Source organism: Prionailurus bengalensis, chromosome A3 (assembly GCF_016509475.1).
Source record: "Prionailurus bengalensis isolate Pbe53 chromosome A3, Fcat_Pben_1.1_paternal_pri, whole genome shotgun sequence".
Classification (NCBI taxonomy): domain Eukaryota; kingdom Metazoa; phylum Chordata; class Mammalia; order Carnivora; family Felidae; genus Prionailurus; species Prionailurus bengalensis.
In genome coordinates, this window is record NC_057354.1 from 27,218,115 (window position 1) to 27,245,324 (window position 27,210).

The window sequence follows — 27,210 nt, forward strand, 5'->3', positions numbered from 1 at the left end:
GCTCTGCTATTTGCTAATTGTGCAAACCTGGCAGGGCAGCGAACCTTTCTTTCTGCGATACAGTGTCCCTATCTGCAAACTGGCATCGGTGATAATATGACCGGTGTTGAGGACTGAATATACGGAAAGTACTTAGAACAGTGCCTGATACATAGTAAGAGTGATGTAGTTGCTTGCTATTATTATCACATGCCTTTGGACAATTTGTCTCCTTTCTCTGGGCCTCGGTTTCCCCAACTATACAATAAAGAAAGCAGTTCCTACCTGACCTGAGTGCAAATCCTGACTACGCTTTCTTGGACAAATTTCTTGGGTTTTCTTAGCCTCACGCTGCTAAATCTGCTCATCTGTTAAAGGGTACTTATTAAGTAGATGGGTGTGGTGATAATTAGATAAGAAAATGTGTATCAAGCATATAACATGGGGCCTAGCACACAGAAAGAGCTAAAACAAAGTTAGCTTTTTTTTTTTTTTTGATGGGTGAGAAAGACTTTTCTAAATTATCACGGGTCATGTCCCTGGGAGGAGTATTGTGGTTTTGTCACACGCTTTCCCAGCTATGCTTTATTCACAGACTCCTAAAGTTAGAGGGGTCAGGATTGGAAGGGCCATTTTGCAGATCCGTTCATCACTCCATTCAACAGGTATTTATTGATCACCTATTATGAGCCAGGCACTGTTGTAGGTGGCTGGGGAAAGAGAAGTACTGGGGGCCCTAACCTCATGGGGCATTTATTCCCCGGGGGGGGTGGGCAGACAGTAAATGGGTTCGCACATGAATATATGATACAAGTTCACATTCAATCTCTTTATTTACTGATGGGAGAACTGAAGCCCAAGAGGGGAAGAGATTTTCCTAAAGTCCTCCAGTGTCACAGCAGGGCAAAGACTCCCAAGCAAATCTTTACAGTCCCAGAGTATCCCACCCTTAACGAGCCCTGGTCAGGGCGCCTGAGTGGCTCAGTCTGTTAGGTGACTGACTCTTGATTTCCGCTCAGGTCATGATCTCACGGTTCCTGAGTTCGAGCCCTGCATCGGGCTCTGCACTGACAGCACGGAACCTTCTTGGGATTCTCTCTCTTTCTTTCTCTGCTCCTTCTCCGCTCGCAATCTCTCTCTCCCCAAATAAATAAACATTTAAAGAAGATTAAAAAAAAAAAAAGCCCTGGTTTCCCCAAGGTCTTAAGATATGCTAGTGGGAACCAACAGTCACTGAATCTTCCTTGACACAGGGACTGTTTTAAGAAATTTACACATCTTTAAAAAAAATCATTTTAAGGGGCGTCTGGGTGGTTAAGCGTCCGACTTCAGCTCGGGTCATGATCTCGTGGTTCGTGAGTTCGAGCCCCGTGTCAGACTCTGTGCTGACAGCGTGGAGTCTGGAGCCTGCTTCGGGTTCTGTCTCCATCTCTCTGTCCCTCCCCTGCTCACGCTCTGTCTCTCTCAAATATAGAATAAAACAAAAACATTTTTAATAAAAAATTTTTAATGTTTTTTATCTTTTTTGTTTAAAAATTTTTTTTTAATGTTTATTTATTTATTTATTTATTTTTGAGAGAAAGAGACAGAGCGTGAGGGGGAGAGGGAGACACAGAATCGGAAGCAGGCTCCAGGCTCTGAGCTGTCAGCACAGAGCCCGACGCGGGGCTTGAACTCACGGACTGTGAGATCATGACCTGAGCTGAGGTTGGACGCTCAACCGACTGAGCCTCCCAGGCGCCCCAAGACATTTACACATCTTAGGTCATTGAATCCCCACATCAATCCTGAGGAGGGAATTGTCATGAATCCTATTTTATAGATGGGGAAACTGAGAAACAGAGAGATAGAGGATTGAACACAGACCCTCTGGTTCAGGACCCATGACCCACCTCAACCACTGAGCTGCCATGTTGGCTGCATACTTTTCCCCCTGACCCTGGTCTGCTCTTCCTCCCTCCCTCCCTCCCTCCCTCCCTCCCTTCCTTTCCTCCCCTTCCATCCCTAATCCTGGTCTCAATGACTTCTTCCACGCTCTGAGTAGCCTGCGGTAAGCCCGCCCCCTCTCTCCGGTTCTCAGTTTCCCCATCTGTAAATTGGCCGGATTGCACTGGATTATCCTCAGGGCCTTCCACGAACACCCTCATTAGTCCCTTATCCGTTGGTAACCATTTTATTCACTTACTTGTGTTCTAGCTTGCTTTCCCCACCAGACGGGGGCTCCAGGGAGCAGCATCCTACTGCTTCGGTTTGCCTCTACCTCCCCAGAGCCTGGCACTGTGCCCCGCACTTAGTAGGCCCTCAATAAATATTTGTGGATGAAGAAACGAAGAAATGACAGCGATTACCCTCAGTGTTCTCAAAACCAGCTCCTGTGCTCTCCCCCTGGCCCCTCTTCCTTTCTCAGCCTGTGGGGCCCCCTCCCTCCCTCCCTCCCTCTCACCTCCCAGGGCCGACTCAGGCCCTCCATCCGGCTTGCATTTTTCCGGGTTTGATATCATTTTTTCCACTCTCCGGCTGCTGCCGGCTGCCTCTGCCAACTTTCCACAACTGGAGCCCCTCCCCCACAACCGCAGGCCAGAGACAGCTTGGGGTGGGGGGAAGACCCCCCTCCTCCTCCCTTAACCCGAGCTGGAGTTAGGAGGAGGAAATAAGTGCCATCAGTGCCCTGCTGGCAAGACTGGGGGCTTGAAGACGGAGGATATGGGGCTCGTCTGCCCCAAGCTCCAGCCTTCTTTGGCACCGTGTTCCTGGTGGCCAAGGCATCCGGGCGGGCAGCTGGTTGGGGGCAGGGGTGTCAGGCGTCAGGGACATGATGGTCCCAACCATTCGCATCTTGTTCTCCTCCCAAAGTAGTGACACCCCTTTCCCCTTCGGCTGGAAACTCCTGACCTGACCCCTAAGGTCCAGCCTCAGCCCCACAGCCCCAGCCAGGCTGGATGCCTCACTACTCCTACTTCCTGCGCAGACATGAGAGGAGGCTGGGTCCTGGGGTCTAGTCCTCACCCTCCCGAGCTGGGTGACGCTGGGATGCTCACTTCCTCTCTCTGGACTTCAGTTCCCACACTCAGAAAAATGAATGAGTTGAACTAATCCTGGGGATTAATGGATGGGTTTCATGGAGGCAAGGATCCCCCTCCAGGTTAAATCATATGCAAACTTGTGTTTGAAAGTCCCCTTCCCCAGGACTCTATAGCTTTTTGTCACATTCTCCAAGAGGGCTGCAGCTAAGGGCACAAACCCTAGCCTGACAAGCCTGGATTGGAATTTTGACAACTTCACTTATAGTAGCTAACTAAATGATCTTGACCGCGGACCTTCACCGTCTATTGGTCTATTTTCCTAATTAGTAAACAGGGTTTGTGAAGATCAATTCCTAGTTGTGACAGCTTAGAACACAGCTCCTAACAAACGATAGCTATTACATCGTGAGGATGAATGCTGAGATTCCTTCCAGATAAGATTTTATGAATCTACAATCTAAAAAAATGGGTTTATGAGAAAATAGGAGGTCAGCCCACTGAACTGTGGTTGTTTATGCTCCACGGGGTCTCCCTCGAAGATGGGGGAGGGGGCGCGAGGGGTGCCGCACAGGGGCCATGCCCAGTGGTTCGGAGAAGGGGAGAAGGGCCTGAACACACAATTGATCCGATGATTTGACTGACTGACCTTGACTCAAGTCAGCAGGTTAACCCAATCCGCGACCAGTGTAGATGGGAGAGTTGGGAGGTGGAGATGCCTGGAAGATTCCGAAAGAAGAGGTCTGGGCATGCAGACAGGACATCCTTCTGGTCTGGTTTATTGTGAGTTGGCCAGAGCCAAGGGACAAGGAAGATTTTTACAAAAAGACACGCACCGCGTAAAAAAAACAAAAACAAAACCCTACGCTGTGCCCAACTTGAGGCTTCGGTCCCATAGTCTGTCCACCCCTTCCTGGAGCGGAGGGGGTCCCTGAAGCTGCAGCTTTGGGAGATGCTGCGGCCCTCGGGGCAGCGGACAGGCACAGCCCACTGTGCCGAGTCCAGGCAACTGCGTCGAGGACCCTCGGTGGCATCGGTGGAGCTCAGAATGCAGCCCAGTGTTCCGCCACCCCCAGGAGGCAGGGCGGCCTCAGAGCACCGCCAGGTTGTGGCAAGACTTAGAGCGGGCCTTGAGTGCCCGGCGGGCGCTGCGGGCCGTCAGCCGTGCCAGGAAGCGACGAGCCCGCTGACCCAGGCTGGCGCGCCGTCGGGGCGCGGGAGGCGCCGGGGCCGAGCTGTCCCGGCGGCGCAAGCGCAGTTGGCGCACCACGCCCTCGAAGAGCTCGGCCACGTTGTGCTGCAGCGTGGCCGACGTCTCGATGAACTTGCAGTCGAACACCACCGCGCAGGCGCGGCCCTCTGAGGGGCGGGGTCAGACGGGCGGGGTGGAGGGGGACATAAAGGTAGGAAGAGGTGCGTTGAGTTTCAAGCTGAGTCACTTTTTTCTTTGTGCCCTAACTTGCGTTGGGTGCCAGGGGATTCCGAGGACAACGAGACTGGGCTCTGAGGAGTTAGTGCACAGGCTAGTGACTGATACTGATGCAAAGCGAGGCTGGGAAGGGTCTTGAATGCCAGGTAAAGGGTCTAAGCTGTGCATTAGAATTATCTGGGGGAGCTTGTTAAAATGCGGATTCCTGAAACCACCAGCCAAGAATCTGATTTGGGAGGTTTGGGATGAGATCTGGGACAGCAATTTCACAAAATCGCCTGGGGGTTTTGCTGCGGAATTTGGGGATGTTTGCTCACAAGGCATATATCGTCTTCCATCTCCAGGAAGCCACTGGGCTGGGAGACAGGGGCCTGGGTTCTAGCCCCCAGTGGCTGGTGACCCCGTGGAGCTGGCTTACCTTCTCTGGCTCTCAGTTTCCATATTTTTTAGATTTTGCCCTGTGAGGAAGGCCATTTTGAGATCTTTATGGGTCCCACATGTTATCAAATGTATTGAAATTAATTCCCCATCCCACTTTAAATACAACTTATATATAACTAAATGTTTTGGTTTGCAGTTGTTGGCTGTCACAATATGAAGTTTTGTAGATGATTAAAGCTTTGTGAAATTGTAATTTACAAATTTCTCACTGTATTTGTTTTGGAGCTCATAATTGTTTCAGGTCTCAGGTATAAGCCCCTGAAAAGATTGTAGGCAGTGGACCTATCCCGTCCGGTGGATAAAGTGTCTCTGATTAAGGGCATGGGGGAGCCATAGGGGGATTTTTACGCAAAGTAGTGACAAGGTCAGGTCTGGTTTTGGAAAACTCTGGCAGCTGGCGAGGAGAACTGATTGAACGGGGAGAGAGAAGTAGGGGGGCTGGCCCAGACTAAGGTGGAGATGCCAGGATGGGGCAGAGGTTGTGGGCATGGGGGGAAGGGAACGTGGGGTTAAGGGAGGTGGGCCTCACAGGACTGGGGGGACTGGTTTCCGGAAGTGAGAGAGGAGGCGAGAACAGTTCCTAGCTTTCAGGCTGAGGCAAGTAGATGCAGGATGGGGCCGGGGTTAGGGTTAGCGGCAGAGGGAAAGCTGGAGGAGGAGGGTGGAGTAGACGGCTCACCTTCCACGGAGACTTCCCGGCAGCGTGCCAGGTCAGCCTTGTTGCCCACCAGGATGATGGGCACGTGGTCGGCCTGATGCGTGCGCCGCAGCTGAATGCGGAGCTCAGAGGCACTCTCGAAGCTGCCTCTGTCTGCGATGGAATACACGATGACATAGGCGCTGCCCACCTGCAGGCATGAATCCTGGCTCCAGCTTTCATCCTGCAACAGAGGGACCCCAGGCCTGTCCTCAAACCGTAAGGTATCTACCTCTCCGCCAGAGGGGTGTCGCTGTGAAAGGTGGGGCTGGGATGGTCTGATGGATGGACCCGGGCTGAGGCTGGGATGGATGGTCTGATGGGTGGACCGGGGCTGAGGCTTACACTCTAGACAGGTTTGAGGAACAAATTCTGCCGTTGTCTGTATCGTCGCCGTGGGCAAACCACCAACCCTCTCTGAGCCCCAGTTTCTCTTTGCAAAATTGGGCTAGTGAACCCACCTGACTATATTTTCTCATTCCTGGATTCCTAGTGTGGGCTGGACACTGGAGACCAAAGATTTGTTTGGTTTCTCTTCCTGCTGAGAAGGGTTCAGCTCTTGTGTCTGGTTTCTGAGGAGGGCTCAGTCTTGCTAGACTGACAGCAAGGAGCCTGCTTAAGATTCCCTCCCTCCCCCCCCCCCTCAAATAAATAAGTAAGTAAATAAATACTCAACCCAATGACACTGCTACTGTGGACCCTTTTTGGAAATTGCCTCGACCCTCCACCGTCACCAACTTGTTCAAACTGAACCAGTTTCCCCATTTTACTTGTAGGAAAACCAAGGGCCAGAGGAGAGAGAAAACGTTCTCAAGGCCATACAGCCAGCCAGCTGGGCACAGAATTCCAGTTCCAGTACTCCCCCCCCCACCCCCCCCGCCTGCCTCCCAAATGGGACTTCCAGGCTGATCCCTTTTCTTCATTCACTGGACTCTGCCCCATAGGATTTTCAACTGCATTCAAAAGTAGCCCCTCCCTCACCAGCCTGTGAGCTCCATAAGGCCAGGGAACGCATCTATCTTATACGCTGCTGGGTCTCCAGTGTCCTGGCCCGTGATACATATCCCGCTAGTGTTTTTTAATGAATGGGTAAAGGGGTGAAACCCCAGCTGAAGGCTCAGAAGGTGGTGTTCCCAGTGGCGATGGAGAGGGACAGTCCTCGTGCATAAGAGTACAGACTCGGAGGGCACCTGAGTGGCTCAGTTGGTTAAGCAGCTGAATCTTGACTTTGGTTCAGGTGATGATCTCACAGTTTGTGAGTTTGAGCCCCACATTGGGCTCTGCTCTGACAGCACGGAGCCTGCTTGGGATTCTCTCTCTCTCCACCCCTCCCCTGCTCTCTCTCTCTCTCTCTCTCTCAAAAAAAAAACAAACAAAAACTTAAAAAAAAAAAAAGAATACAGGATCAGAGTCTTATAGATCTGGGTTTGAATTCCACTTGCTCTCTGACAATTTTGGACCCATTACTGAACCTCTCTGAGCTTTGGTTTACTCATCAGTAGAATGGGAATCAGAAAACTCACTCACAGATTTTGCTTTGCCTGAACATCATAATATATATACAGAGCTTAGCACAGGGGCTGACACTTGGGAAAAGGGTGGGCTTCCACCCAGCTGCATAAATGCCAGCTGCTGTTAGGAAGACCGTCATCATCCTCATCACGCTCATTTGGACTTGGGTGTTCTTTTATTCTGCCGGAAAAGAATTGGCCACTTAGCTCCTTCCTCCCCATCCTTTCTGCCTATCGCTAGGGCTGTCAGCCATTCTGGCCAATCACCCAACAGTGCCCTTCCTAAGCCCCACCCCATGGGCGAGGCCTCGCTGCATGTTAGGGGCGGGGCCTACCCCTTAATGAGATAGGCTCCCGGTGATTTTTACATCCTTCTCTCTGGTTGTATTTCTTAAAAGTTCTACAGTGAGCATGTATTATCTGTATAGCAAGAAAAAAAGAAAACTCAGACAAGGTGAGACAAGCATAACAGGGACATATCCCTGTCTGCTTTCTTCCTGCTCTGGAAGGGGGTAGGGAAGGACTTCCTTTGGTTTCTTTCTTTACTAGCTACCAAGTTGCGAGTCATTAGAATGATCATTATTTACATCTCTTCACCTATTTTCAGCATTGTCTCATGCTGCACACCGCTTGCTCACCACTGTGAAATTGCATAAAGACTTAAAAAAACCCAGCTGGTAAGGAAGGCAGGAATGATCAACCCATCTATCAGTTGAGAAAACTGAAGCGCAGGGTGACTGGTGAGTCACCTGCACAAAGCCACACAGCTGGGAGGCAAGAGAAAGGGGGTCGGTTTACCCTCGGACATTTTGGTGCTAAATGCAGTGTTCCTCCTTTTGCACAGTGTGTGGGGGGTAGTGTGTGTGGGATGAGGGTCCTGAGGACAAGGTGGGGGTCGGCAGGGGGAGAAGCACATCCTGGGACGGCTGTAGAGGGCATCAATGCAGTGAGAAAGGACTCACGGTCATGAGGTTCTTCAGTCTTTGGTTCCAAAGGCTGCTTGGGAGTTGTTGGCCTTGGGGGTTGCCGAGGATGGCCTCTGCCATGTCCCTGTTGTAGTGTCCGAGGAGGGGACAAGGGTCTGGTCCTAGGCTCGGCACCTCCCCCCCCCCCCCCCCCGCCCCGAGTCCTGCCTGCTGTGCCATACCCGTTTCTCAGCCTCCCAGGTGTCCATGACCACCAGCGTGGTATCCTCTCCGTCCACCGTGAGGGTCCTCTCGTACACATCTTCTGCAACCAAGGGAAGAGCCAGATCTCAGGGAGGAAGGAACAGGCCTGGGGAGGGTGTGGCCTCCCCTAGTCCCCTTTCTGATCACAGCGCCCCCTCCACTTGTGTTGGAAGTGCTCCCCGCACTTGCTTGATGTCTTGTCTCTCCTGACACGTCAGGAAGCTCCACGAGGAGCCCATGTCTCCCCAGCTGCCAGCAAGATATCTGACACCTAGTAGGTGCTGAGAAAACTTTTGCTACTTTGGTTGGTTGTTGGTTGACACGTATGGGATGGTGGGGTTAAAGTTGGCTGGGACTTCTCTCATTCCCGTTCTGTCCCTGGCTTAGTGCATGCTTCAGGCAGGTCGTATGAACCCTCTCTGGGCCTCAGTCTCCCCATCGGTCACGCCTACAGGTACACGTATGTACATGCCTCATATGGGTTCTCACACTCAGAGGGGTCAAGGCTAGAGAAGGGGCCTGGCCAGAGTGTCCCCACTTTCTCTTTGCTTTTAACCAACCTCCCTCTCTACTCATCCTGTGGACTCTCAGCTAGTCCTGTAGGGACCCCTCTTCATTTCCTCTGTCCTGTCCCTTCTCCCCTCATCCTGGGGCCCCCGGCTCTCTCTGCTCACTGCATCACTTGAGGATAAGGGAACCTGGGAAGTCTCCATTTGGGTCAAGATCTTAATTTTGCTGCTGGTCATGGTGGGCGTGGATGGTTGTCTGTGGAGGTAGGAGGATCTGAGAGGTGGAAGTTGGGGCTGGGAGTTTCTGAGCTGGCTGGAAGCCTACTTATTTCTTTCCCTTTGAGACTCATGGAGCTCAGAATTGCTTCCCTCATGACATGGAAATTAATCATCCCTGAGAAACTGGCAAAATTCTCACAATTCAACAAATTTCCCTCCTCTAGACCATTGTGTGGGCTGTGCCCTGCACACTGTCAGGGGGCATCATTCACTTCACAGACTATGTGAATGATGCCCTTTAGAGTTGAGCAGTGTGTGAGTTGCACAACTGTTCTTGGCAGCCTTGTGCCCCTGACTACAGGGCTTTTACTCCTGTGGCCACAACCCAGCCCAGCCCACAGAGTCCCTACCTCCAAGCTGTTCATGGAGGTCTCGCTCTTGCTTCCCTGCAAAGAGGCTGGCCAGGCTGGTCTTCCCTACGCCAGGATCTCCAAGCAGTACCACGCGGTAGAGGGCCTCCCAGGAGCCTTCAGAGTCGCTGGATTCAGAGGACCAACCATTGGGGGCAGGTGAAGGTTGCCGGGGGGGAGGATTGAGGGAGGCTGACTGGCCCAGCCGGGGATGCTGGGATTTTGTGGAAGGTGCTGTACACAAGAGGCCAGGTTGGTGGCCCCGGGCGGACAAGGGCAGTGGAGTGCTGGCTCGCCGACGCAGGGGGGTCTTTGCTTCTTGCTGGGTGTTTAGTGTCATCCTTGGGTGGGAGGGGCTTTGCTCCTTCCTTCCTTCCTTCCTTCCTTCCTTCCTTCCTTCCTTCCTTCCCTCTGTGAGCAAGAAGCAGGAATGGGCAGTGAGCAAGGTGCTGTCACCCCCTTCTGCAGGGTCCAGATGAGCTTCTGAGATGACTTCCTCCCAAACCTTCTCTTGTTCAAATGACAGGAGGAGGCACCTCAGCTCCTTGGGGTGGGGGCTTCCTGGCTTCAGGGCCAGAGTAAGCCTAGAGCAGGCTGGGAGGGGTGAGCGTGCAGGCTGTGAGCACACGCATGCACACCCAGAGGTCACTTCCTATGCCTTGAGGATGACGGAATACCCCAGGACACACAGGCAGAGACAGGCAGAGGGGCAGCAGGGAGGTGGGATCCATACAAGCATGCACACACCCTGTCCACAGACGTGTCCCTCCCATTCGGAACATGGGACCTACGTTCTGAAAGGCACCTGAATTGCCCCGGCCCTCCCCTACCCCACAGCTCACTTCCCCAAGGTCCAGATCGGGGTTGGGGGGTACGGAGGGTTGAGGGCCCCTGGGGGGTTCACTTCCGCTGAGGGCTAAGAGGCAGCACGGGTGGGTTGGTATTCCGAAGGGCGATGGGAATCTGGGGGTTCCCTGGGCTGTAACTCGAGAGCCCTGGTGCCATGGGAACGGCGTGTCCGGCCCGCCCCCTACGTGAAAAATTCAGGAGATGCCGGCGCGACAGCCTCCAGCGGCTGCTGGGGGGCAGGGGTTGCGAGGCAGCCGGGCCCCAGGTTTGGTGACAGGACAGGGTCCTGGAAGGGGGCGGGGAGGAGACCTCCAGGACCCTGGGGGCGCATGTGCCCTTCCCGGGGTCTGAGTCCAGGCCTCCCCCGCCCAGGGTCCTGGATGTAAGTCCCCTGATCCCGGGAGGGTTCCTTGCCCGAGGCTATCCAACCCTCCGGGCCCCAGGTCGGAGGACCCTCACCCCGGGGACGCGGGTTCGAGGCCTCCCTCGCCCCTGCCTGCGCCGCAGAGCCCCCCGTGCAGGCGCCTGGCGAACTCCGCTCCAACTCGACTAAGTTGGCGGCGGGCTGCGCGGGCGTTTACCTCGCTTGAGGAGGGGTCCAGGGTCCCCGGCCGCCGCAGCTGCCGGGTGCTCCAGGCTGCACCACCGCCTCGGCGCGCAGCCCCTCGGGCCAGTCCCGCCCCGCCGCCCGGGCCGGGGGAGGAGCCGAGACCCCGCCCCGTCCAGCCCCGCCCCATCAGGGCAGCCCCGGGGTCCCCGCCCCGAGGCCTCGGTCGCGGAACGACTTTTCACCGAGCTCAGTTGACCCACGGCCCCAAGTCCTTCGCCTGGGGTGGTAGTGGCGGTGTCAGGGTTGGGGGGGGGGGGAGCGAGAGAGGAAAGATGGGGTTTCTGAATTCCTGGGTCTGGATCCTCTTCTGCATTCACGCCCGCAACCGGGTGCACCAACTTTATTTCGCCCTCGCGGAAACCACCTGCGGAACTGGTTGAATGTTGATTCCCAGGGCCCACCCTCCAAGAGAGGCGGGTTCAGCAGTTCTGGGAGAGGGGGTTGGGAATCTGCATTTCAAACAAGTGCCCAAAGTGACCTTTATGCTGAGTTCATGGGCCCCCACTTTGAGAAACTCTCCTCTGGATGGTGAATGAATTTTGGAGGTGGGTCCAGGGGAGGAGGGAGCTTAGGTCTGCGCTGAAGACTTCTGATACCTGATTTTGGCATCCCATTCATTCATTCACCAAATTCTGGGTTAAGCACTCTTTATGCAGGGGTCTGTCCCGTGTCTGGAAGAATGGCTGTCCCCTCTTTGATGAATATTTACTGAGCATTTGGGCTGTGGCTAGTATGATTTGAGCGCTTTGCCTAGATTATTAGTTCATTTAATCCCGACACAACACTGAAAGGATATTTAACTGAAGCTTACCTGGCCCCGGGACTCAGGTTTCTGCCTCGCAACCCACTGTCCCTTTCTTTCACCGCCGTGGCTTAGAAAAAAAAAAAAAATCTTCCTAGGCACTTGAAGGAGAGAGACACTGTGATGCTGATAGAGTAGAGCTGTTGGCTATAGGGAACTGGTGATTTGGGCCATCCAGGGGGCTAGGATCCAGGCTCTTTGGGCAGGGTGCTTCCTTTGAGATCATGAGGGACTGGGGAGGGCAGGTTTGTGTGTGGGGCCAGGCAGAGCAGGCTGTACTTGTGGGTGGAGCTCATTGTCATGGCTGAGGGGGTCCAGGTGTCCAGCTCAGAGCAACTCCCACAACAGCCTGTAGATTAGCTCAGGGCTCTGGGCAGACGCTGAGCCCCCTCATGTCTGTGCTCTGTGCTCTGGCCTTCTGAGAGTCCCTTTCCCTACCTACAAGATGGGCTGTGACTGATATCATGTCGCACATTGTCTGGGAGTGAGGCAACTTGGTTTCCAGTCCCAGCTCTGTGGCTCAATTGCTGTACGGCCTTGAGCAACACACCTCCTTTCTTGAGGTTTCAGTTTCTTTATTTCACAGTGATATCTGGACAGGTTACACAACGCTTACAGCCTGAGCTTGGCATTCAAGGCCCCTCGTGCTCTGGCTCCTATCCTCTGCAGGGCCGTTTCCAATCTCTCCTCCTAATGAACCCCTCTCTGGCCATGCCCCACTCTTTCAGGTACATTCTGTTCCTTCTGCCTGGAATTCTGTTTCTGCTATTCCTCTCTCAAGAGGCAACTCAGATGCCTGGGTAGGACACTGTTCTAAGCTATTTGCACATATGGTGTCAGTGGTCCTCAAATTTTAGCTGTGCATTAGAATCATTTGGAGGCTTGTTAAACCACAGCTTGCTGGGACCTGCACCCAGAGCTTTTGATGCAGCAGGTTTGGGCAGAGCGTGAGGATTTGCATTTCTTTTTTTTTTTTTTTTTTTAACGTTTTATTTATTTTTGAGACAGAGCATGAACGGGGGAGGGGCAGAGAGAGGGGGAGACATGGAATGGAAGCAGGCTCCAGGCTCTGAGCCATCAGCCCAGAGCCCGACGCGGGGCTCGAACTCACGGACCGCGAGATGGTGACCTGAGCTGAAGTCGGAGGCTCAACCGACTGAGCCACCCAGGCGCCCCAAGGATTTGCATTTCTAACAAGCCTCAGGTATTGCTGCTGTATGCTGGTGTGGGTATCACACTTAGAGAACCGTTGTACTATTTTGTTTAATCCTCTTAATGAGCTAGGTAGCCATTCGTCTCTGTGAGGTAAGTACTGTTACTCTTTCCATTTTCCAAGTGGTCTAAATACATGCTTGTTTGAATGGGTTAGTGAGTTCTGGCCCCCTCTCCTTGGCATCAGGAAGGGAAATGTCCGTGTATTTAGCCTTGCAAGGGGGGGCCTGTCATCATTTCCTTGATGACCGCCTGAGGCTCAGAGAGGTTACATGATTTGTCCAAGGTAGCACAGCGATTAGAGGGAGACGCTGGCGTTGAACCAGGTTTCTCTGAAGCCCCACCTTTCCCCACCCTCTCAGGTGGAGAGGATGTCTAGTTTCTGACCTCAGACATCGCTTCAGGAAATCCTGTCCGTAGCTTCAGAGCTCAGCAATCTCTGGCAGGTATGGCTGACCAGTTCCCCACATAGCTGGCTGAGATCCAGTTATATCCTCAGGACCACAGAGCCCCGGCCTCCCACTTAGGTCTCCTGGTGCCCACGCTCCTGCCTTGATCTGCAGCCTGATAAAGGCTGGGCTGCAGGCAGCAGGGCTCAGTAAGCCTGGCTCCTTTGGTGACCTCCCCAGAAGCCCTGTGGCCATGACGCAGCTGCTTCTGCTGATCGTGGCTCTCCTGGTCCTGGGTCATGTGCCACCAGGTAACATCACCTGTGTGTGTGTGTGTGTGTGTGTGTGTGTATGCAGAAATGAGGGAGAGCCTCCCAGATTCTGGGGGACAGAGGAGGCCTAGACCAGTGATTGAGTTCTGGGCCCCCCCCCCCCCCCCCCCCCCCCACTGAGTTGCTGGGCACCTTAGGGCAGCTTTCTAAATCAGCCTGCACCTCAGTTTCCTAATCTTTAAAATGGGACTCACTCGACAAATATGTATTTGAAAAACATTTACTGTGTCCCAGCACTATGACAACCGCTGGGAGAGGAAAAAAAAAACGTCCTTGCTTTCTTGGGGCTGATAATTTTAGACAGAAAAGAACCAAATAAACACATCATGTGTCAGGTGGTGGCAAGTGCTAAGCAGAATAGAAGCAGGACAAGGGGTTAGGGTGGTGTGTGCATGTTGGGGAGGATGGGAGAGCTGGTGGGGAGGGTCACGGGAGGCCCTGCGTGGTTGTTTGTTTTTGTTTTTTGAAAAACTTGAAACTTACATGAAAGTAGAGAGATCAGCACAAGAAACAAGGTGAGTTAACGAAAAACCATTTTATTACGGAAAAATGTAAACGTATGCAAAAATAGAGACTAATGTAATGATGTAAGTTTTCAAAAGAAACCTTATTTTAGAAAATGCCAAACACAAATAAAAGATAGTATAAAAACCCTCTGTGTATCATCACCCAACCTCAGCAATTTATTTGTTTTTCTTTATTTGTTTTTTAATGTTTATTTATTTATTTAAAAAAAAATTTTTTTTTCAACGTTTATTTATTTTTGGGACAGAGAGAGACAGAGCATGAACGGGGGAGGGGCAGAGAGAGAGGGAGACACAGAATCGGAAACAGGCTCCAGGCTCTGAGCCATCAGCCCAGAGCCCGACGCGGGGCTCGAACTCCCGGACCGCGAGATCGTGACCTGGCTGAAGTCGGACGCTTAACCGACTGCGCCACCCAGGCGCCCCAATGTTTATTTATTTTTGAGAGAGAGAGAGAGCGAGAGGGCAGGGGAGGGGCAGAGAGAGAGGGAGACACAGAATCCGAAGCAGGCTCCAGGCTCTGAGCTGTCAGCACAGAGCCTGACATGGAGCTTGAACCCACAGACCGTGAGATCATGACCCGAGCCGAAGTCGGACACTTAACCGACTGAGCCACCCAGACGCCCCTTTAACGATTTTGTATATAAGGTCGGCTTGAGCGGAGATCTGACTACAGTGAGAATATTAAGAAAATCTTTACAAGTAGCAGGAGGCAGAAGAATGACGGGGGTGTCTGAAGAGCAGTGAGGGCGCCAGCGTGGCTGGAGGGGGGGTACCAGGAGAGAAGTGGAGCAAGGGTGGCGGGGAATACAGACCATGTAGGAGGAAAGAGCATCTCTGGGTCTCAGGGTCGCCGGAAGGTCAAGATGTGATGATGTGTCAAGAGTAGTTGTAGGAACCGCCCTCACCTGGGAGTCAGGGTCTCGGGTTCCTGTTCCAGACCCAGCGCTTACTGGCTGGGAAAAGTTGGGTGAGTCCCTTTCTTGATCCATAAAATGAGAGGGTTGGCCTCCAATGAGTCCTGGTTGCCCCCCCCCCCCCCCCGCCCCCGGAAGCTGTCATTGTGATAATCTCCCTTTCCATTTATTATTTACTGTGTGCCAGGCGCTGTGCTAAAATGACTAAATCCCCTATAACTGCCCCCCTGAAAGGGAGTTATACAGCTGAGGAACCTGAGGCCTCCTAGAGGACCTTAGAGGGGGCACAGGACGCATTCCTCCAAAGCCCTACCTTTTCCATAGCCCATGGGTAGAAATTCCTCCACTAACATTAAATGGATCCATATGTGTGAGGCAGTTTATGCTATGGTTATAAGCGGACTCTAGAGCCTTATTACCTGGGTTTGAATCTTGGCCCTGCTCCTTAATGACTCTCTAAACTTGGGCAAGGTTGTTAATCTTTCTGTGCCTCAGTTTCCTTACCCTGTATCACAGGGATCATAATAAGACCAACCATAATTGTACAGTGTTGTTACAAAAAGTGCTTAGAGTGTACCTGGGGTGTGGGTTAACCTGGACAAGAAATTAGTTTCTAACTTGTAACCAGTGGTCTAACTTGTGATCTATAGGCTAACCTGGACTGAAATCTGTGGGCTCATTTGTAACTAGTTGTCTCATCCGTGACTAGTGGTCTGGTCTGTTGCCTCTAGTCTAACCTGTGGTCAGAGTTCCTGTCCTGTGGCCTCAGTTATGACCTGTGGGATGTCGTATGACCAGTCACCTAACACAACGACCAGAGAGCTAAACGGTGACTTGTGATCTAACCTGGGTCCTGTGGCCTAACTTGTGGACAGTGGTCTGATCTGTGACCTGTGGCCTAACCCTTGATCTATGGTCAAACCTGTGAACAGTGGTCTAACCTGCAACCCATGGGCTGCTTTGTGACCTGTGGTCTTCCTCTGCATAGGGAGAAGTGAATTCAAGCGGTGCTGGAAAGGCCAAGGGGCCTGCCGAACTTACTGTACGAGGCATGAAACCTACATGCACATGTGCCCAGATGCCTCCCTGTGCTGTGTCGCCTATGGAATCAGGCCTCTGCCCTCTAATACTGAATCTGTGTAACTGGTTCTGGGCTGACACCCTTGCTCTCCAATAAACACCTGCTACTGCCCGTCTCCTCTTGCTTGCTCACCACCCTGCCACCCTCATGCTGGGGATGTGGGGGTGGGCGAGGTCCCGTATGGGAGGGATAGAGGGTTGGTTGGTGGAGAGAGGGGAAGTGCCCGGGGAGAGTGGGTATTAATGACTGTTGTAAATGGTTCCGGTCCTGCCTCTATCCCTTCCACTCTGTCCAACTCGGGAAAGATTACTCAATCTCTGTAAGCCTCCTGGGTCTCCTCATCCGTGAAATGGGGATAAATTATAATATCATGAGATTTGGAATTTATAGAAGGAATGCCAAAAAAAAGTAGAGTTAATAGTAATAATATCAGCTAATAATAATAATGAGTTAATTATAGTAAGGATTAATAATGGTAGAGTTAATACACTTTGGCATTCACAATGAGATGGTGCATTTGGCTTGAAAGGCAGGCCCCCCGAGAGAGCAAAAGGATTTCTCTACGTTCCTTCATCTCCTATTTTAGCACCTCAAGGGCCTGCCCAGGTGAAAAAGACCACGGATTTTATGAAAGCAGTTTTTGCATACACAGGGAAAGCTGAGCGAGGAGAAGTCAACCTCGGCCAGGCCTGGGGATCGGTGAGCACGGAAGGCAGGTAGAAAACAGGAGCAGAGGCAGGGCGGTGGTCCAGCAGACTTCGCCCTGCGTCAGGATTGCCTTTGGCTGAAAAAACAGCTCAACTTGCATGGGCTTATCTGCCGTTAGGCAGCAACCACATCAGGGCAAGCATCTGGGGATCCTCTCTGGTCACATAAGGCTACCAAAACTTGAGGCACAACATCCTTGTTTATTTTTATTTATTTATTTATTTATTTTTGGGACAGAGAGAGACAGAGCATGAACGGGGGAGGGGCAGAGAGAGAGGGGGACACAGAATCAGAAACAGGCTCCAGGCTCCGAGCCATCAGCCCAGAGCCCGATGCGGGGCTCGAACCCACGGACCGCGAGATCGTGACCTGGCTGAAGTCGGACGCTTAACCGACTGTGCCACCCAGGCGCCCCACAACATCCTTGTTTAAAGCAGGAAGCAGGGTTGGATCTTTACCAGGAGAGCAAAAGCTGTCTCTGGTCCCCCTCCCCAGCAGACTTCTGCTTCCTTCTCATGAGCCAGACCTGGGTCACATGGCTACGCCTGGTGTAAGGGAGGCTGGGATTTGAGTGCTTCAGCCTCTATAGTAGACGTCCTGGGGGTGGGGGAAGGAAGAGGGGAATGACCCCCAGTGGTGACTCACCTTCCCCTGGGGCAGAGCCCAGAAAGGGCAGGCACGTTCAATAAGTTGAGGGGAACGCCAGTGACGGAGGGGGGCTCTTATCCGCTGTCCTTTGAGACTTTCCAGAGAAGTTCAGGTAGTCTTGGAGTAAGGAAAGGACCCTGCTTGCCCTGGCTAAGAACAGTGGTGACATTCCACAGGAGGGATGCTGAGCCTCAGGGCTGGAGCAGTCTTGGAGACTGCCTGCCGTGTTAACCCTTTAGTTTCTGGTATGACAGGGACCTGGGAATGTGCCAGCTGGAGCAGAGGAGGGGATACTGAAGGGTCTTGGGCAACAGCTCTTTACCAACCAGGAGGGAAGCACTGAATTATTTTAATGGCAAAGCCTACCACCTGAGTATCAGTCCTGCCTCGGTAGCCCCTTAGTTTCTGGATGACCTAGACATTGAACCGATGGCCAGGGACCTGTTTTAGGACCCAATGTGGTAGGGACGAGGTGGGCCTGGTGTCAGCCTAGAAAGAGAACAAGAACCCCAGAGCTGGCCACAGAACCACAGAGAGCTACTGTGAGGCGACATTAGCCAGTATGATGAGTCAGCGGGAAGCCAGACCAGTTCACCAGCAACCAGCTGTAGCTGGAAAGCCAGTGGATGCTTTCAGTGACATCAAGATCCTAGCAGATGCCCGCCGCCCCCGACCACTGAATCTCCTCACCCTTAGCCCAACCGTCATATATGGGAGGAGCAGGGGAGGAAAGGAGGAATCTGAGAGCCTGAGCAAATTACACCGGAGAGGCTGAGTCTCTCCGAATTCAAGAAACCTCAAGAGACTATTTAACTTGTTGAATGAGACCAAGTTTTAAACTGGGTTGAGCTAAATTTAGTTCCCCACTCTGACCCCTCCCCTCTCCGTTGTTCTACAAAGTAAAGAAGCTATGTTGGTTGTTTTTTTTGTGTTTTTTTTAATTTTTTTTTTAATTTTTTGGGGTTTCTTTTTTTTTTTTTTTGCACAGTCCCAGACACGGTGTGAGGGAATTTGTGACCTTGTTGCAGTGTAGACGGCGATGATTTGGGGGAGTGAGGAGTCAGATTCAAGTTCATTTTCCAGCTGTGTCACGGACAGGCCACGGGGGCCGTGTGATCAGGGCAGGTCACTTCCTGTGTCTGATGTCAGAATTCTTCTCTGCAAAATGGGCATAATCACTCTTTTTTTTTTTTTTTTTTGGGCATAATCACTCTTAAGGGGGCGGCTGGTAGGGGGGTTCAGGTGAGATCATCCGGTACTTTGTAAGTGCTCAGTAAATAAAATACTGCCGTTGCCATCACTTCTACTGAGCCAGAGGCACGCCGCTGGCCTTCTCGTCCACGGTATTTCAGACTTCAGAAAATGTGCAGGAACAGCACAAAGGATTCCCATAGATCCTTCACCTGGTCTTTCCAAATGTTAACATTTTATCTTATCATTTCCTCTCTCTCTCTCTATGTGTATATAAAAATATATAATATTTATATATATTATTATATTTATATATAAATATACATATAAGTATATATATTTATATTTATATAAATTTTTATATTTATATATTTATATTTATATTTATATAAATATATATTTATAATTATTTATATATATTATATATAATTTATATAACATATAAATTATATAAATAAATATATATAATATAATATAATATATAAGTATATATAATATATAAATATATATAATATATATTAATATATTATATATAATTTATATAAATAAAAATATTTATATATATAATTATATATATATAAATATAAATTTATATATAAAATTATATATTTTATCAGACATGATCCCCTTTAGGCCTAAATACTTCAGAGGGTTCTTCCTAAAAACAAAGGCATTTTCTTTTTTTTTTTTTTAAATTTTTTTTTTTCAACGTTTATTTATTTTTGGGACAGAGAGAGACAGAGCATGAATGGGGGAGGGTCAGAGAGAGAGGGAGACACAGAATCGGAAACAGGCTCCAGGCTCCGAGCCATCAGCCCAGAGCCCGACGCGGGGCTCGAACTCACGGACCGCGAGATCGTGACCTGGCTGAAGTCGGACGCTTAACCAACTGCGCCACCCAGGCGCCCCAACAAAGGCATTTTCTTATATAACCGCAGTACAGTTTTAAAAATCAGCACGTTAACATCGACAAAGTTCCACTGTCTAATCTTCAGATCTTATTCAGCTTTTACCAGCTATTCCAAAAAAGTCCTTTAGAGCAACACAGAACCCCCGGATCACACATTACATTCAGCTGTCAGGTTTCTTGGATCTCCTTTAACCTGGAACAGTGCTTCAGTCTTTCATGTCATTGACGTTTTTGAGGAGTCCAGGCCAGTCACTTTGGGGAATGTCCCTCCGTTGGAGTTTGTCCGATGTTTGCTCATGATTGGATTCAGCTTCTGCATTTTTGAATGTTTATTTTTGAGAGAGAGAGAGAGACAGAGCGTGAGCAGGGGAGGGGCAGAGAGAGAGGGAGACACTGAATCCGAAGTAGGCTCCAGGCTCCGAGCCATCAGCACAGAGCCCGATGCAGGGCTCGAACTCACGAACTGTGAGATCATCACCTGAGCCGAAGTCGGACGCTCAACCGACTGAGCCGCCCAGGCGCCCCTCAGCTCCTGCATTCTTGCCAGGACTACTACAGCAGGGATGCTGTGTCCCTCTCAGAGCGTCATGTCGGAGGCAGCCATCATCTTTCTGAGGGCTGAACCAAGACGAAACAGACTAGTTTTCTGGAGCTCACACCTCACAGGCACATGGCTGATCCCCACCCAGCACCCTAACAGACCATCATCAAAGCCTACATCCCACCTCCAAAGTCATATAGATGCCTCTAACAGGCCAAGGAGACAAGGCAATTCTAGGGTGGAAGGTTCCTCAAGATACTTCACGGATGAGGCTCCCAAGCTCAGAGAGGGAAAGTGACTTGTCCGAAGCTACACAGCTCCTGAGGCGCAGAGAGGAGACTTGGACTTAAATCTTCGGACTGTAGGTCAAGGCTCTCTCTGAGACAGAACAGTAGCCGCACTTCGGTAGGACAGGCCATCGTGAAGGAGAAGCTTTGGAAAGAAGAGCGCTCCCTGGCCCTGGAGGGGTGCAAGGTGAGCCAGGTGAGTGGAGGATGCTGGAGAAGGGATTTTTGTGATGCAGTGGCCTTCAGAAGTACTATTTCAGGACACTCCCCAAAGAGTTGTTGACACAGAATCTGAAACAGGCTCCAGGCTCTGAGCTGTCAGCACAGAGCCCGATGTGGGGCTCGAACTCATGGACTGTGAGATCATGACCTGAGCCAAAGTTGGATGCTCAACCGACTGAGCCACACAGGCGCCCCTCTTTTTCTTTTTTTAAATGTTTATTTATTTTGAGAGAGAGAGAGAGAGAGAGAGAGAGAGAGAGAGAATGGTGGGAGGGAGAGCAGAGAGAGGGAGAGAGAGAATCCCAATCAGGCTCAGCGCTGTTAGCGCAGAGCCCGACCCGGGGCTCAATGCCGCGAGCCTCGAGATCATGACCTGAGCCAAAATCAAGAGTCAGACGCTTCACCAATTGAGCCACCCAGGTGCCCCAATAACTTTTTCTAACTGTAAGAGTGACATATGTTCATTGGAGAAGAGTTAGAGAACAGAGAAGCGCAAATAAGAAAGTAAAAATCATCCGTATTTTCACTAGGCACAACTACCCACAAATAAAAAAGCATGTGAAATGTGACTTGCAAATAAAATGGAATCAAACTGCACATATTTTTTGGTGTCTTTTTTTTTTTTACTTACCGATTTATCACAATATACCATGAGCATTTCCATATGTGCTTAGTCTTGCAAAACAAGATTTTTAGCACTAAAATGCCTCCCAAAATATCTTAAAAATTTTCCGACTTTTACCACTTGAATAGAATGGTTAGAACACATTGTGGGAAAATAAAACATAGATGAGCTTCAAAATATTTACCACTCTCATAATCCCTGTTAGCTTTTGCTACGTATATTCTCAGGATGGAGATACCTCCATATTTTTTAAAAGTTACAAACCTGTGTGTGCACGCGCATATATTATATTATATATAGTGTATGTACTATTCATATATAATATATATTATGTTATATAATATATGCATATATATTATATACGTATATAATACATATAATATATATAATATATATAATATAACATAATATATATATTATGTTTGCATATATTCACATATATGTATATATGCATTTTCACAGAGATTCTTCTATTAGAGATTAGAAGAATCTCTTGTTCTGCTGACAGGTGGATTCCTTTGGGCTTACAAGAAAGGAAAAAATAAGGGAGTTACAAAGATAGGTACTATTGGGGGTTCAGGGTAAGATTTGGTGACTCCCCACTCCCTTCCCCACCTGGATTTTCTTTTTTTTTAAAAAAAAATTTTTTTTTCAATGTTTATTTATTTTGGGGACAGAGAGAGACAGAGCATGAATGGGGGAGGGGCAGAGAGAGAGGGAGACACAGAATCGGAAGCAGGCTCCAGGCTCTGAGCCATCAGCCCAGAGCCCGACGCGGGGCTCGAACTCACGGACCACGAGATCGTGACCTGGCTGAAGTCGGACGCCCAACCGACTGCGCCACCCAGGCGCCCCCCCACCTGGATTTTCAATGTCGAATGGAAATTCTTATTGTGCCAGGGCTACCTCAAAGTGGGAGAGCCAGGCAACAATCACATATGGCCCAAATTATCCTTGACAATGGCTCAGGAGGGCACTGTTTTGAAGACTGGTATACATTGTGAACTTTCTTCCATCAATGGAACACATCATGTTTCTCTGGTGATACACCAAAGGAAGTTATTGGTTATGTTTAGGAGATATTTTCTTTTTTTTTAAAAAAATAGAAAAATAGACTTTATTTTTTTTAACGTTTATTTATTTTTGAGAGAGAGAGGGGAGTGGAGGGGTAGAGAGAAGAAGACATAGAATCCAAAGCGGGCTCCAGACTGAGCTGTCAGCACGGAGCGTGATGTGCGGCTTGAACTCATGAACGAACTCACGAACGGTGAGATCATGACTTGAGCCAAAGTCAGATGTCAGATGCCCAACCAACTGAGCCAGCCAGGTGCCCCTCAAATTAGACTTTATTTTTTAAAATGTTCGTTTTATTTATGGATTTATGTATTTATTTAGATTTCTTTAATTTTTTTAGAGAGAGAGAGCATGAGTGGGGGAGAGGGGCAGAGAGAGAGAGAGAGAACCTCAGTGTGGCGCCTGATGCAGGGGCTCTATCCCACGACCCTGGGATCACGACCTGAGCCAAAATCAAGAGTCGGTTGCTCAACCACCTGAGCCACCCAGGTGCCCTTATTTATCTATTTTTATAAGATTTAATTTTTTTTACATTAATCTCTACCCCCAACATGGGGTTCAAACCCACAACCCCGAGATCAAGAGTCACATGCTCTACCCATTGGAACAGACAGGTGCCGCTTATAATTTATGTTTTTTTTTTTTATTTTTTTTTTTCTCAACGTTTATTTATTTTGGGGACAGAGAGAGAGCATGAACAGGGGAGGGGCAGAGAGAGAGGGAGACACAGAATGGGAAACAGGCTCCAGGCTCTGAGCCATCAGCCCAGAGCCTGACGCGGGGCTCAAACTCACAGACCGCGAGATCGTGACCTGGCTGAAGTCGGACGCTTAACCGACTGCGCCACCCAGGCGCCCCTATAATTTATGTTTTAATTGAAGTACTGTTGATACACAATGTTACATTAGTTTCAGGTATACAGCATAGTGACTGGACACCTCTATACGTTATGATGTGCTCACACGACTACCATCTGTCACCATGCAGCGCTGTTATAATACCATTGTACTCTACACCCTATAGAGTACCTGTTATCAATGGGCCATTTCTTTCTGTCGAAAAGAAGTATCTCCTCACAGTGGAATCACACGACACAGCCTGATGCCTTCATTACCACATGCTTTTCCTGCATGGGAGTTGAGACAATTCCTATGTCTCATTCACACAGCCACTGGCTCAAGGAGGGATTCTTCTGGTTTATTTGGGCTGCTATTGCTCACATTTGCAATACATGTATTTGACAAAGGACCCGTTTCCAGAATAGATGAAGAGCTCCTACCAACCAGCAGGAAAAAGGCAATCTCATTATATAGTGGGCAAATATTGAAATGGACATTTTCCAAAAGAAGGTATACCAATGGCCAATAAGCCCATGAAAAGATGCTCAAAATCATTGGGCATCAGGGAAATGCAAATTAAAACCACAATGGGATGCCAAAATACGCTCACCAGAATGATTTAAGAAAACCAAACAATGGACTATAGTGGGTGTTGGTGAAGATATGGAGCAACCGGAATGCTAATACCTTACTGATGGGAAGGTAACACGGACAACCCCTTTGGAAAAACAGTTGCAGAGTTACTTATAAAATTAAATAGAAATATGTATCTACAAAGACTTCTCTATTAATGCTTATAGCAGCTTTATTTATAATGTCCCATAACTGGAAACAATCCAAATGTCCAGTAAGTGGATGGATAAATTGAATTACAGTCATACAGTGCAATACTAACAATAAACAAAAATAATAACAATATACTGATACATGAATTAATCTCAAAAACATTATGTTAAGCAAAAGAAGCCACATGCAAAGATGTACATACTGAATGACTCTTTATACAACGTTCAGAAAGGCAAAACTAGGTTGATTTAGAAAGTAAGAAAAAAAAAGTAAGAAAAAAAATTTAAAAACCCCGGAAACAACGTACTGCTTCCTCTCTTTTATTCTGAGCACACTCAGTTAAATTTCCGTAATTGATCTGGGCTTATGATGTAGCTCTATCTGTCTCAGAACAGACACTCCAGAAAGAACTCTGTTAATGGCATATCGATGATTCTCAATGGGAAGATACTGCCCTCTAGGGGTTATTTTTGGAATTTTCTGTGTTTTTGTTTTTGTTTTTGTTTTTGTTCTTGTTTTTTGATTGTCAAAATTAATGGAGTCTTTAGTATCTTGGAGACCCGGGAAGCAGGAGGGCATGCAATGTGTGTGACGGTCTTGGAAAACGAAGTATTGACCCATTTCCCAAACAAAATTCAAATGTTCCGCTAGACATTTATGCAGGTGAGAAACCCATTTATAATTCTCCGAGCCCAGACTCTAAGGCTGTTTCACAAGTGTTTTCTGTGCATTGAATTTTCCTGGAATGAAACTACTGTGTAAATCAAAGAATGACTATACTTTGTTCCGGTTAGAACTTTATCCAAGTTGTTTACTGTTTTTGGAAAGTCAGGATACAGATAGCAAACACTTGGGGTAGTATCTGAATTGTGCATATGGAGGCTGCATTTGTAGCTTTTGCACTCAGGCTGTGTATAGGTACAAGATCTGACATATTTCATTATGTCTTCAAGGGTATTTATACATCAAAATACATATTACTATAAAATAGTCTCTTTTCCCCTTTATATTATAGTTACAGGGCTTCATTTGATTTTTTTCTTGAAATTATGTGAGCAGATAGGTTAAAATATTTCAGTATTTTTTTAGGGGGCACTACAAAATATTTATTATAAAAAGAAGCATTGGGTCTAGGAGGACGCGGTGAACGGTGAACCCTCACCAATAGGTTAGTGCGACCTCAAGAGGGGATAGAGGGAGGGGGCCCCGGCCCTACCCTTCTTCAAGAATTCCTCCAGGAAGACACGCATTGCATTGGTGTCTATTTCCCCCTAAGGCTAGGGGCTGGCTGTGCTTCACAAAGGAAAAGCAGACTATTCCTCCCTATAGAAGTTTCTAGCAAGAATACATGGAAATGTGAATACATGGAACGCTGCATGACCCATCCATTTACACTCTTGTAACCCCGCTCACAGCCTGGATGAAGTGACAGTCCTGTGCAGAACCGGGAGACTCCTCTCCTCCATGCCCCAGACACCGCCGATTGGACAAGAGGTGGGCACCTTCCCAAACCAACCTAATCCCCTAGGCTGGCCAGCGACCTACGGGGTGGATTGGTACAAAGGGATTAACTGCATCAGTGAGATTCTGTTCCAGGAATTTTGGAACAGAATTGGGAAATACAGAGAAGAAGCAGTTTATAACTGGAGCGGAAACTGAAAGGGAATGGGTGGGTTAGGCATAATCTGAGGAAGCAGAAGCTAAGAGTAAATAAAAGCGATTGGAAGAAAGGCAGACAAATCCTCCCCTTTAACACATAAATTGTTCCTGAACTTGTGTGTCCTGTGCATTTTAAGTTTATTTATTTTGAGGGAGAGAGAGAGAGAGAGAGAGAATCCCAAGCATGGTCCCTGCTTCAAAGTGCAAGCCTCAAGCTCATGAACCTTGAGATCATGACCTGAGCCGAAATCAAGTGTTGGAAGCTTAACTGTCTGAGCCACCCAGGCGCCCCACGAACTTGTGTTTTAAACACGAACATCGAAATATTGTGTGGCCTATCACATTGCCTCCCAAATCTCCTCTGGTATCTCTCTTCCCTTGCACACCAGGCTTTAGCCACATGGTCATTCTTTCAGCCTCTGGAACAAGCCACCTGCTGGCACAAAGGCCTAGGCGCATGCTGTTCTACCTGGAATCTTCTTAGGCAAACCTGCTTTCCACTCTTTGCAAGCATGGCTTGTCATCCTGCAGATCCCAGGTTAAATGCCACCTCCTCAGAGAGAGTCACTCTGACAGCTCGTAGAGGTCCACCTCCCTCGTGAGCCCCCCATCCCTTGTTCTCAATCACTGCCCTCTTCATAGCCCTTACCACCACATGCAATTATGAATTTATTTCTTGTTTCATGCCTTTTCCCTCCGCAGGTTGTAGACTCTAAGATGACAAAGTTCACGTTTGCTTTATTCACTACCGTGTAACTAGACTAACCTGGAGCCCGACGCAGGGCTCGAACTCACGAACCGTGAGATCGTGACCTGAGCCGAAGTCGGACGCTCAACCGACTGAGCCACCCAGGCGCCCAAGCAAATATTTATTATATGACTGAATGAACAAGTGAATATATGCTTTATGGGAATTATGGTTCAGTAGATCTAACATATGGTAAAAAAAACAAAAACCAAAACACCAAAACCTTAGTTTCACAACAATTTAGATGCAATTTTCAATGATACATTTCCAGCATCGTGTGTATGTTCATTAGTTTTGCTCTGTTTCTTCCTAATTTGAACCCACGGTCCAGTGAGCATGTGGTTGAGGCTCAGGCTTCGCTGATCTGGCGTGCCTCATGATTTCCATTGCCTTCTCAACTATCGTCAGCTCAGGTGCCCGCTTCACTTCCCTAGTATCAACACTCTGCTTCCATGAATTCAACTAATATTTATTGCATATCCTCTGTGTACCAGGCATTATTCTAACTATTGAGGATTCAGCAGCCGACAAAACAGATAAATTCCTGCCGTGGGGAAAAACCCTTTTGTTGAGATGCCTTAGTGGAGAGTCATGGCTTCTCATTTAAATTCATAGACCCAAAGGCCCTTGACCAAGATGGAGGCGGGGTCCCTTTGAGGAAGGACTCTGTAACAATGCCACAAGCTCATACTGAAAATCTTTCTTCAGGCCAAGGGCACCTGTGGCCATTGGCCAGAGTGATTATATATCTGGGAAAGGCAGTACCGTTTCTGAATTGACTCTAATAACTAGGGACCCAAAATGCCATCCATCAAAATTGGAGGATGTATGGAGGTCAGATGGTACAGACTTTTTCGATCCAAGAATGCCTC

General features: G+C 49.1%; 2 protein-coding genes across 2 annotated transcripts; one reads left to right on the forward strand and one right to left on the reverse strand.

Annotated features, from left to right (window-relative positions):
- Nucleotides 1–3,762: 3,762 nt before the first annotated feature.
- Nucleotides 3,763–10,924, reverse strand: REM1 (RRAD and GEM like GTPase 1). Its single transcript, XM_043602654.1, has 5 exons — nt 10,815–10,924; nt 9,385–9,795; nt 8,225–8,307; nt 5,549–5,750; nt 3,763–4,358 (listed from the first exon to the last, which is right to left on the reverse strand). Exons 2-5 carry the CDS (start codon nt 9,722–9,724, stop codon nt 4,090–4,092), a joined length of 894 nt encoding a protein of 297 aa, XP_043458589.1. The 5' UTR covers nt 9,725–9,795; nt 10,815–10,924; the 3' UTR covers nt 3,763–4,089.
- Nucleotides 10,925–13,499: 2,575 nt separating this feature from the next.
- DEFB124 (defensin beta 124) lies at nt 13,500–16,215 on the forward strand. The gene is made up of 2 exons (XM_043602655.1): nt 13,500–13,557; nt 16,008–16,215. Exons 1-2 carry the CDS (start codon nt 13,500–13,502, stop codon nt 16,160–16,162), a joined length of 213 nt encoding a protein of 70 aa, XP_043458590.1. The 3' UTR covers nt 16,163–16,215.
- Nucleotides 16,216–27,210: the final 10,995 nt, after the last annotated feature.